Source organism: Diorhabda carinulata, chromosome 4, assembly GCF_026250575.1.
Source record: "Diorhabda carinulata isolate Delta chromosome 4, icDioCari1.1, whole genome shotgun sequence".
Classification (NCBI taxonomy): domain Eukaryota; kingdom Metazoa; phylum Arthropoda; class Insecta; order Coleoptera; family Chrysomelidae; genus Diorhabda; species Diorhabda carinulata.
This window is the reverse complement of record NC_079463.1, coordinates 19,727,412-19,740,728: the sequence shown is the minus strand read 5'-3', so window position 1 is coordinate 19,740,728 and position 13,317 is coordinate 19,727,412. Positions and strand designations below refer to the sequence as shown.

General features: G+C 32.0%; 1 protein-coding gene across 8 annotated transcripts in view; it reads right to left on the bottom strand.

The window, feature by feature from the left end:
- Nucleotides 1-13,317, bottom strand: part of LOC130893551 (serine/threonine-protein kinase Genghis Khan) — a 108,652-nt gene that overhangs the window by 77,731 nt on the left and 17,604 nt on the right. For 7 of the 8 annotated variants that reach the window (XM_057799794.1, XM_057799793.1, XM_057799795.1 and 4 more), the window contains one exon: nucleotides 132-388. In XM_057799794.1, coding sequence (XP_057655777.1) covers nucleotides 132-388 — 257 coding nt within the window. Of the gene's footprint in view, nucleotides 1-131; nucleotides 389-497; nucleotides 755-13,317 lie in introns of those variants that run through there. The other variant, XM_057799800.1, reaches the window with a different exon arrangement.

Here is a 13,317-nt window from a genome sequence, read left to right as displayed (position 1 = left end):
TATAGTGGAATAAAAAAACAAATTGCTCTATGGAAGATGGTTGTGTGGGTTGAATAAGTTTGCTTGAATGTAATTTTAGTAAAAACGAATCAATGAATTGAAATCAAATATTTGGTATTGAAAACTATTACCTGAAATGCGTAGTGCAGATGAGTTATCCATCTTCTATCTCCATAAACTAAAACATCACGTTCTTCTTTGAAACATGCAGTTTCAGCCCTCTTGAGCATCTCCCACTTGTTTAGAATTTTCATCGCGAATACTTTTTCGGTATACTTAAATTTCACTACACATACTTCTCCAAAAGCACCTCTACCTATCACCTTTATTATTTCGAAATCGTCGCGGGTTAACCTCAAGGATTTGACTGATGTGGCTACAGGCTTAACTAAAATTAAAAAAAGACTAGTGGTTATTGGTTTCAAAACTATTTAAATTGAAAAACAGTCAAATCAACAAAGATATGTACTAAATATCCAAAATAGTAACGTATTTACCCTGTACTGGAAAAAAAATCAAGCAAATATATTTGAAACAAATTGAAACGTTTGTTCTCCTATAATGTACGATGTTGCAGTCAGTGTTTTCGTTATATGACTGAAGTATACACAGCCAGATCTGATAAATGCTTGTACAATTTCTTTCTTACTTTGATTTTAGTGTTTACTTGTTGTAATGATCTTATTTATTTAAACAGTTTTCTAAACGGTGGGGTGAATCTACAGACACGGTTTATCTTACAGACATTATTTAAGCACTAACACTAAGGGCCGGTTTCTTTACGTTCTAATTAAAGTGCCAAATAATTATTAGCCACATAACTTTTAATTGACGAATAAATGTTAACCGTTTTTTCACCCTAGTTGGTTTAAATCCGAAGTAACTAATAAGTATTTGTCACTTTATTATGTATTTAACAAATAGTCTACTGTTGGTTATGGAGGGTAGAGGTAATGTGTACCATCTCATATGGGAGCTTAGCTTAAAAACTGTCCAGAATGACGCTCCTGTCGGACGAGATATCATATGATCGTTCAGTTCAGTCTTCCGTCCGTCTTATTTGAATATGCAGTGTTAAAAAATTTTAAATGAATAGTCTTCGCTTTATAAAATTTACACTCCTGCGATAGTAGCGCATCCTTAATGTAAAGAATTTGATAAACACTTTCTGTAGCAGAGATGGTTCTCCTTACCTCTACCCTCCATACTGTTGGTAACACTATGAAAGAGGCGCATATATAGCAATCGTTCATGTATTGAAGAAGGAAACAAATAAGCAAAAACAAGGTTACTAGAATAATAGAGGGTTTGTGATAATAACAAGAGGCGCAGTAGACAAGTGACGTCACCGGTTCTCCACAGCTGTGAATTCGTTAGTTAGAAACATATTCGTTTGTATAGCCAGATCAGCAAGAGATAACACACATCCTCATAACTCGAACATAATGTTAGTGACGTTTTGGTTGACATAAAAATATAAACAAAACAAAAATGTAAACATAATGACGTGGCTGGTGTTCTAGCAGCTGATCTTTTGTTTACAAAAACATGCGCATGTCACAAACCTTCTATTATTCTAGTAACCTTGAGCGAAAAAATGTTCTTCTATTGATGATTTGTGTTTGTGACAACTATCTGTGCGTAATTATATTTGCACGTGTTTTATTAAGGTTAATGTTGAAGTAGTCGCTAGTTGGAGAAATATTTGCTGGTCTGAAAATTGTAGTTTATATTGAAAATAATTGATAGGGAAGAAAAAAGAAAACGGTCAAAAAATTTCATCATCGGACAAAAAATTGTAATGATCAATTTTATGACGAAGGGAATAGCTAGTTCTGAAATTTTCTGTATTTTCTCAATCAATTCTTCATCAAAGAAATCATCTAAATCTCGAAGATATCCATATTAAATATTTAATTATTTGTATGACGAATATTTCCAAAAATGAGCTAATCAAATAAAGTATAATAAATTAAAAAATCACTTTTATAATATTTTAGGTTAGGTTTCTACTAAACTCTTTAATTGACACTTGTGGTTGTCTAATAACTTATTTGGCAAATATTTCGATTTACTCGAAGGTTTACTTTATTAGAAGAAGACACCGAATATTTAGTTATTCGGTAAATAATAGTTAGTAGGGACTTTATTAGGAAATGAAGAAACCCGGCCTAAATATACTAAACTATCCACTAACAATTATTGATAAACACTTATCTAATTCTTGACCTACTAAATTATTTAAATGCACCATTTACTTTTTACTATTCCGAAGCGATTACTATGACATCAAATTGTTTACTGACTCTGGTTGCTAAACTAGCGCTTATTTATATAAAATAGATTTCTAGATAATTCGTAGGCACAAGAATGATAAGCCATCTCACAAAGATCATTATGAAACTCTATACATGAACTATTGATGATACGAGAATTCGATTTATCATATCTATTTTATGCCGAAAATTTTATTTCCAGAGATACCGGGCCATTATCTCAGAAAGGCCAACAGATATCGATCCATGATTGACGCATGCACAGAAGAGTTTTGTGTAAAAAGTATGCAAATGCATTATTTTCACGAAAAATGGATAGATAAAATGATAATTTAGTAATTTTTGTAGGGTTAGGTTAGGTTAGGCTAGGTTGTGTTAGAGACATATCCGGCAGTTAGTAGTTGACTAGTTGTCACATAATTAAACGTAAATTTTATTGTCGGAAATTTTCTAAGAGTAAAAAGAAATAAATATATTTTAAGGTGATTTTTCACCTTCGATGATTTACTTCACGCTTAAGACGTCAACAAATTAACTCTATAGATGTACTCATCGAAACAACGTAACGAGGACATTTGCTGGTTTAAGCCTCTCTATATTTTTATTAATGTTTTTATAGAGAGAGATTGAGAGAGAAATGCTTTATTGTCAAAAAATTGTTACAATTTGTAGACAAAAGCTTGTAAAAACTAAAAAAAAACATAAAAATAAATAAATAAAGATAAACAAAGTAAAATTTAAATATACAGAAAAAAACCACTATGAATAACAAAATTATAGGTAATAGTAATATGTCAGAATTGAAATCTAAACCTCCAGGTCATAATAGGATTCATGGAATGTTATGTGTGGTCAGTACTGCAGTACAGAGTGGAAACTCGGACCTTGAAAGCTCAAATGATAAAAAAACTTGATGCATTTGAGATGTGGCTCTATAGACGCATCCTGAAGATACCCTGGACTGACAGAATCACCAACGACGAAGTACTAAGACGCATTGGTCACAGATGAGAGCTGTTGACAATTATTAAGATAAGAAAAACATCTTAGATAGGACACATCTTATGCAACGACAAATACCTACTGCTACAGAACATAATTCAGGGCAGAGTAGAGGGAAAGAAAGGTATCGGCACGAAGAAGAAATCCTGGCTAGATATAGAATAGAATAGAAAATGTAACCCTCATGCAACATGCCAGGAATTAAATATTATTATTACTAAAATAGAAGTCGCTATGGATATCGATTTGATTTCAATCTGCAAGTGATTGTGCATTTTTTGCATTGTAAAATATTAAGCCGATAACTAATTCTGAACGTGAAGTACATAGGTAGGGAAAGGTCGTGCTTCGATAGCCGTGCAACATCCTGAAATTGAAGAAGCGTGCTTACGAATTACGCAAACGGATTCAGAGATTAATAAGGAAGGAAGAGTCAGAATTTTTAATTTTTTAGTTTGTAGTTTGAAGATTTGCTCAAATTGAGTCGCACAACACGCACCCCAAAAGGGAAGGGCATATCGAAGATGCGACTCAATAAGTGCATAATAAATTGTTAACGAGGTGGAGAGGTTCAGTTCTTTGGAAACTGATCTCAACGCAAAACAGGAGGAGCTTAATTTTTTAGATAAGGCGGCAATATACAACTTCCATTTCAAAACAAGCCATAAAAATTTCACTATCTACTATCTACTTCCGCTACTGTAATCTTTACTATAAATTTTCGCAGATAATATCCTTAATATAATAGTTGTGACATCGAAATAAAAACCATTTGACAGATAGTTTTAATAGCCATAAGTCCTGTGAAATTATACATAATCGATTTCAATACTTTCCAGATCAAAGGGCTTCAGAAACACGTTTCTCGTTCTTAACTGCGATTTTCTTCCGACAATAGTTGTGGGTGCAATTTTTATTCAACAGAAATTAAAAAAAAATAACATAATAAATGAAAATAAGATCTATCAAGTTTTTTGAATCTGCTTTATTTTTAAAAACGCATCATTTGAAATAAATTGTTTCTTCCAAAATGTTCTAACGCTATTTGAACAAAAATTTTCAATTCTAAATTCCGTGGACGAGAAATTATCAGTAAAGAGCTCTCAGCACTAGATAATGGTTTTACACTTATCAGTTTGATACATACAATGCGGTCTATTTGTATGTAATAAATTCAATTTTAGCGTTATTACAAGGTGGCGCAAAAAGAACGCATGATTTTCAAACCAATATAATTTGCTTTATTTTGATTACGTACAGAATGGACTCACATGAATACAATGTTTAGATTATCCAATTTTATGACTTTGTTCATTGGAATATCGATATGCACTGTTTGTAGTGAGCTGATCACTTTTAGAAGATTACTTCAGACATATGGCGTCCTTCCGCATCGATACACATCAAAAGTCTTTCTTCGAAGTTTGATAATCATCGTTCAGGACGCGCTGCAGCGAGCGTCGTTGAGACAAGTTCAGAATTGGAGCGCGCCGCCTAGTGAAGCAACGAGGACAACAGCGAAAACTCGATGCGCCACGGTTCACTGCGCCTAAAACTGGACGCCATAACCTACAAGACAACCAGCCCCCGCTCCTCCACTCCCACTACTCAACTCAAATTCATGCGTTCTTTTTGCGCCACCCGTTATGCATTATGTGAAAAAACCTGAAATAGGTCGATTTTTATTCTTAAATTGACAATTAGTATGAGTATGAAAATATTATTTTAATTAATTTTAAAATTTTAAATAAGAAAGATGGTCTTGTGGCACCTTGTTGGAAGGGGATTTTAGTCCTCTGTTCAGCAATATAAAGTTTTTTAAATTTGGTCGTCTTCGAAATTCTGATTGATTTTCCGAAAAGTTCGATGATACTTGATAATCGCAATTTATCCCTACTGTCACAGGTAAAGGTTGTGGGACATGGGCGTACCTAGGTAGGGGCAACTGCCCCTCCCCCCTATAAGATAAAATAAACGTCAATTTTTCTGGCAAGTGGGAATTAAAAACTTGTTACCTACTCTGCACAAAATGAAGTGTTGGAAACAAAATATATTTTCAGTCAGATATTTTGATTCAATATTTTTTTATCTATAATTAAATATTCTACAACATTCGATATATTATACTGTTAGCGACGCAATATAAATTAAATCTCCCGCGAAATTCAAATGATATTTGAATGTGATGTTTTTATAGGTATCTTGATCGTTATTTTCGTCCTATGCCTAAACGCCGTAAGAGTAATTTTGTGTATCCATTTTTTAGGGACAACGCGCGAAAAATGAAAAAAAATGTCGGGAAAGTAGTAGTGGAAGCGATGAAAATGATAACCATGATAAAACTACTCATGTAATGCCAAGATCATTGCATGATAGCATTGGACAAGCGTCACATTCTCCAGCAGAACCTATAAATATATCTGTTGCCGACTATTCTTCTCCATCGACATCCCAACAAACTTATGACGTCAACGTCGATCCTGAAATTGTAGTGGACGATGGCTATCGTGAAAATGCAGATCTGGGTCGATATGTTGGGTTGGCTACCGACGGAAAAGATCCAAATCCTTGGATCCCGCCCAGAAACTACGATTTTGAAAGTGATGCAAGCCATTTGAAAAGAAAATTCAATCATGCTTGGTTGGATCAATATGCACCATGGCTGGTATATTCCAAGCGACTAAAAGGCACTGTGTTTTGTTCCCTCTGCCCATTAGCACTGTGAGAGGAATTTTGGGATCATTTATGGTCAAGCCATATATAAAGTTCAAAAATATGTACGAAGACTGCCGAAAGCATGCAAAGTTTTTCAGAGAATCGACTACACGTCGAAACTACGCTCCAAACCTATCACAATTGTGCGAGACGAGATGATCCGAAAAATATAAATCAACCAGAAAGTTGTCTCAACATTTCCCAGAGCTTGTGAAATCTCTAGAAACGTTATCCGCAGAGAGAAATTATGCCACCAAAAAATCTGGATATCAGTTGCATTCAGCCGTTACAAAACCAGTGTTTATTGTTGCTCTACAAACAATAGCCAAATATTCTGCAGTTTTAGAACCAGTAGTTAACGCACTGCAAGCTAAATCGATCGACATGATCTCGGTGGGGGAACACATCAAAAATATCAAGGACATTCTCAGAAATGACCACGAGTTTCCTGATAGAATAAGTAATGAAATGCTTAAAAAAGCGCTAGCTGTTGCAATGGATTTGAACATAGAAATTTCGGCTCCACGTCTGCTCACAAGCAAACACATAGAAAATGATAACGAATAATGGCGGCGTTCCCTGATAATACCATACATTGATTTACTCATTTCATCGTTGAATATTCGATTCTCCCAAGAAAATACTCCGGCGTTTGCTTTAAGTAAGCTACATCCCTTGTATATCACCAAAACCAGCATTACAGACATACACAAGAACGCAGAATCATTCGAAGAATTCTATAACCTGGGTATCACCGGAGAACTGAATTTTTGGCATAATTTATGGGTGATCAATTAAAGACCATAGAAAGACCATTTTTTACACTGCTGTCAGAAAGGCATTGATTATTTTAAGCACTATCCCACGCACCACGGCAACCGTAGAACGCTGCGAAGAGTTAAAACGTGGCTTAGAAGCACCATGGGTGAAGAAAGGCTTACGGGTTTATGTCTGATGAGCGTACATCGCAATTATTTAAAAGAAAACAGTGAGTTTATTAAAAAGACTGCCATAGACAAATTTTCGCATCACTCATTATTTTTTAAATATTTTGAATGTGTTGCCTGTTTTTCCAATTTTATTATTATTACAAATTAAAACACCAATAGATACACCTTTTGCAACATTTATTTTATATGAGTTTAATCTACAGAGGACAAAAAGTTTGATTTACCAAAACATAGAAAATATCAAAAAAATTGTACAAAACATCTATACAAAAAAATGCTTAAACTAAAACCAGCCAATGAATTTCTAATATATGATATTTTGTTTTGTTTCATAATCAAACAAAATCGAAAAGTGTGATACTTGATAACATAAAAAAAATAGTTATTTACGTTATAAGTCCAGGAAGTTGTTTAGTACGGTACGAGATAGATGTTTATGATCGAGGCGACGAAGGAGCCGAGTCAACAATATCTAATCGAGTACAGTAATAATAACTTCACGGACGTATATCATAATGATTTTTTTTTTCATAGCGTTATCGGTTTTAAATGAAAAGCAAAATTATATTAAAATATAAAAAGTCATATTTGACAATTTTTCTGAAAAATAGCTTCTCATTTTCTTCTTATTTAAAAAAAAATAAAAATTAACAGAAGTCACTAAAGTAACATTATAAAAAAATAATGAAGTCTTGGAAATGCAAAAAATATTTTCCGAAAAAATTGGCTGATTATTCAAATAAAATTGCCGAGAAAAGTGCGGAAGTAGTAGGACAAATTATTCCAATTAATTCTTCGAAAAGGTACTTTAACCTACAAGGTCACATTTTGGGCTCCGGCTAAGCTCATCACGCAAATGTATGTTGTCTGGGTTCGTTGCAAGATTTTGTAGTGTTTACGTTCAAAAATTTTAATATGTTTTCAAAATCTCAAATTCACAATGATTTGTAATAAAAAAATGAAATTTAAAGATTACAAGCGAACTTGACCAAGAAATTAACAATTATTATTATTTTGATTTTATTAGATTAGATTTGATTATTAAAAAAAAGTAAATTTTGAGAAACTGTAACGTTTTCACTGCTCGCAACTTGTGTTACTTTTGTTGTTACTAACATTATACGATATAAACTTACCAACTTCTTTTTGTAAATAATTTTCTTTATAAGATATTTTGTCATATTATCTTTGAGTATAAACATTTAAATATTATATTTCTTATCTCTTTTGTAGTTTTGTACATACTTGTTGGTGACATACTGGGTTCCCGAAATTTAAGTTATTTAGTACAGTTTAATTTGTCCTTTTGTTGTACTATTTTAATTTAAACAAATTGAATGAATTGTTTTGAGGTTAAGTCTTGGTCTACAGGACGCACGCATTATTCGAAATTTGCCAGACGTGGTATAACTGGTTGCAGAATTATGTTGATTGTAAGAGCAAAGTTGCTTCCCCTTCAAAGGTTAGAGCCACATCTAGTTAACTGTTCACGAATTAAGTTATTCATGCAGTATTTTTATAAATTTTGCGGATATTAATTTTTGGTTGTTCAGTCCGTTAACAGGTTGTTTTGATGAGTGATTCGTTAGCTGGTGTTTTTGAAATTGAACTATTGGTGCACCTGGCTGGATTGTCGTCATGACGTGTAACCCGATTTTGCTAAAAAAGTCTGCTGCTAACTTCATTCATATTTTCCTTTTGACTGTCAACCGATGTGGAATTTTTCATTATGAATTTGATTATAAAGTTTTAAATTTGGCTCCAATTTTATATTTGCGGAAGTCGTGATATTTCCGACTGAGAGTTTGGCAATTGGAGAGATGATTACCTTGCTCTTTTGGTAAGCGACCGTGCTAACGTGAAGATTAATTACTCCAGAGATTTTTGAAAAGCGGGATTTCGCCGGCCTAAAGGAGTCTTCCGCAGATTTCAAAAATTTTGGAATATAAAATTGTTAATTGACTTCTAATAAGAAGTAGATATAGGTTCCCTTCGTTAGAAAACAAGGTAAGATCCTTTTTTTGTAAAAGCAGAAATAGTTCTAAGTTAGGCTTCAAATTACAGAATACCTTTTTTAATTCCATTCAGGATAAATGTTGAAAATTTAAGTTATTTTTTAGCAATCTAAAAATTGGTCAAAATGTTCACAGATTGCATTTCGTATATTTTCTTTTTTTAATTTAATTAGAAAATTCGAAAAATCGGGTCACACGTCATGACGACAATCAGTCCAGGTGCAACAATAGTTCAATTTCAAAAAAACCAGCTAACGAATCACTCATCAAAACAACCTGTTAACGGACTGAACAACCAAAAATTAATATCCGCAAAATTTATAAAAATACTGCATGAATAACTTAATTCGTGAACAGTTAACTAGATGTCGCTCGAACCTTCTAAGGGGAAGCAACTTTGATTTTACAACATACAACATAATTCTGCAACCAGTTATACCACGTCTGGCAAATTTCGAATAATGCCTGCGTCCTGTAGACCAAGACTTAATCTCAAAACAATTCATTCAATTTGTTTAAATTAAAATAGTACAACAAAAGGACAAATTAAACTGTACTAAATAACTTAAATTTCGTGAACCAACAAGTATGTACAAAACTACAAAAGAGATAAGAAATATAATATTTAAATGTTTATTCTCAAAGATAATATGACAAAATATCTTATAAAGAAAATTATTTACAAAAAGAAGTTGGTAGGTTTATATGATATAATGTTTATAACAAAAGTAACGCAAGCTGCAGTGAAAACGTTAGAGTACGTGATGTTGATTTATTTTTTTGATGTGGTAATAACAAGCTATTTTTTTAAAAGCATTCTTTCCAAACCTTAAATTTTCAGTCAAAAACATGAAATAGCTCTTCATTATGGTCTAAATACTCGATGGTCAAATCAATGATTATGGTTAATGAGAATGTCAGCATTATTTTAATCTAATTTAATAGTTTATTTATTATCTAATTTAGCACACACACATGTTATATATGGCATGAAGGAAACGGTCACTTAGATAGTGATGTATTCGCCTCAATGTTGGGGCGGTTATTGACAAAAGAACTAGAAAAGAAGCCGTGGAGTAATGGGTTTACTCACCAAAATAAGTGTTACACTGGAAAAAGGAAGGACATTAAGCAATTTTTTGACTATTTACCTAGAATGAAGTCTCACTACTGTCGTGCCAACACAACTAAAAAATACTTAGAACCAATGTAGGAAAGCAAATCACAATTGTTCAGAGAATATGAACGAATTTGCCATGAAAAAAATGTCCAGCCAGGATCGATGGCTCTCTTCCACACAGTATTTGAATCAATGAACATAGAATTTTTTCATCCTAAGAAAGATCAATGTAAAATATGTTTGAAATAACGCTTAGGAAAAGTTTCAGAGGAAGATTATCAGAAAAGCAAAAAAAAAGTTGAAGCAAGAAACGAGGAAGAAAAAGATAAGACTAGAGCTGAAAAATCAAATGTTTCAGTTAATGTCCAGAAAGTTCTTACTTGTCCAGATATAAAAGCATCCACAGCGTACTATTAGACAAAATTGAAGGTACATAACTGGAGTGTTTATAACTTAGGCACACAAGAAGGAACATGTTTTATATGGCATGAAGGGAACGGTCATTTAGATAGTAATGTATTCGCTTCAATGTTGGTGCGGTTTTTGACAAAAGAACTAGAAAAAGGCCGTGGAGTGATGGGTGTACTTACCAAAATAGGTGTGAAACTACTGCTAATGCACTTCTATATTTTGCAATAAATAACAATGTTACTGTGTATCAAAAATACTAGGTAGGACATAGGTAGGACATACCCAAATGGAAGTTGACTTGATGCATAGTGTAATTGAAAAAAAGCTTACAAAGCAAGAACATTATGTACCTGCAGACTTTGTAAGAGCTATCAGGACTGCAAGGATCAAGCCAAATCCATATACTGTTGAAAGTTTAAACTACAAAGACGTTTTTAACTACAGTGATGGATACTATAAAAGTATACGCCCTGGGTCAAAAAAAGGAGATCCTTACGTTACCGATTTCAGATGTCTCAAGTGTGTTACAGATGGTTTCATTTATTACAAAACAGACCTACAAGAAGAGTGGTCAGAGCTGCCTAAAAGACCAAAACCAACAATATCTGAAGTGTTCAACAAAATCAAATCAAATTACAACATTTTTATTTGCAAATTTTAAAGGAAACTCGGTATAAACTTTCAAGTCTGTTCTGTACAAGTGGAAAGTTATTTTTTGTGAAAAAATATTTTAAGGAAACTCATTACAAACATTATTTTCTACCTAAGTGTAATCCAATCATTGTTTTGTTCATTAAAGTTATCTCAATCAAATGATGATATCATTTGAATCTCTCCAAACCGACACTTCTTCGTATCAGATCTTTTAGTAAACGAAAATTTATTACTACAACTCTAAGGCCCTCCGCATACTGGTCGACTCATTTGCAATTTGATTTTGCAACTTGACTGCGCAATGCGCAATCGGAGTTGAGCAACCTGTTTGCAACTTCAAAATATAACTAAAACCAAAAAATTCATAAATAAAAATAGAAATCTCAAAATTTTGAAGGCAGATAAACGATAAGACAACTTACAAAAAAATTAAACAAGACCCTACGAATTCTTATCAAAAACAAAATAATAATCTAATTCGATCTTGCGAAAAACACGCTGCCTTACCCCCTTAAATATATGGTTTACTAAAACTGCACAAACATGACGCTCCCCTTCGACCGATTGTTTCAAGTATTCAAACTCCTCTCACCCCATTATCTAATTATTTGAAAAATATTTTATATCAAAAACACATGGGATTTCAAAGAAAAAATTAAAAGTATCAAAATTCCTAATGAATATGTATTTATTTCGTTAGATGTGGTTTCTTTATATACAAATATTCCTATTACCATTGTGAAAAATATATTAATGAAAAAATGGGACAAAATTAAAGAATATACATAAATACCTCAAAACGAATTTATAAAATCTATAGAACTCACACTTACAACCATACTTCAAATATGAAAATGCAATATACAAACAAATTGATGGTTGTGCTATGGGAGCTTCCATTTGAAGTGTTATAGCACAATTGGTAATGGAAGATTTTGATGAAACTGTCCTAAGAAAACTTCATATAAATATTCCATTCTTTTCCCGATATGTAGATGATTGCATTACTGCTATACCAAAGAATCAAATTGAAAACATAAATAAAAAATTCAATTCTTATCATAAAAAACTTCAATTCACAATCGAGGTTGAGCAAAATAATAGAATCAATATTCTTGATGTCACATTATATAGAATTAACAATAACAGAATTGTATACGAAATCAACTTGGTCCTCAAGATATTTAAACTTTAATTCGTGTCATATTATGTCACTAAAAAGATCAGTGATAATAAGTTTGACTGATATATCTATCCAACTATCAGATCCTGAATTTAGATGCTTAGCTATTCAAAAAACAAAAACTGCATTGAAAGAAAATAATTATTCGGAAAAAATGATAAACAACATATTCAAGAAAAGGATAAACAGATACTATAATCATTTAAAAAGCAAAACAGAAACGAAATATTTTTCCTTGCCATATGTACATGGACATTCCCAACAACTATTAAATTATTTCAATAAATATGATAGTCATAAATATTTCTCTAAACTAAAATCTAAAACACCAAAAAACAGAAGAAATAATATTATACATCAAGTACCTTCTACTAATTGTGACGCTGTTTACATAAGGCAGACATCTTAGTATTTATAAAATAGACTAAAAGGTCATCAATACAATAAAAAAAAAATGAAACTGCATTAACGAACCATGAAAATATCAAAAACATAAATTCAATTATAAAGATCCAAAAAGTCTTGGAACGGAATCTAATACACGAAAGGGAATTTTTAGAAATGGTTCACATTCATAAGAACGAAAAAGCCATAAACGGTAAAAAAGACCTTAATAATTTAAGTAAAATTTATAGCTCTATTTTATAAATTCAAATAAAACTACAATACTACTTGATTACTGCTATATATTTGAGATGTAGGAACCAAGGAAATTTTAATTTTTTCTATTGGAACAAAGTTCTAAGTTGATTTTATCCTTATTTTAATATTCATTATGAAGGTGATCTATAGATCAAAATAAATAAGCAAATTGTCAGTGTCAATATCATATTTTGATAAAGACTTGAAGAAAAGTCGAAAAGTAATATTTTTTTTTATTTTAAAAATTATCAAAAAAAAACTAATTTTAAAACAGAAGATACCTAAAATCTAGAACATTTAGATGCATTAATTTATTTAAAAAAATAAATTTTCAATCACAAATTAATAA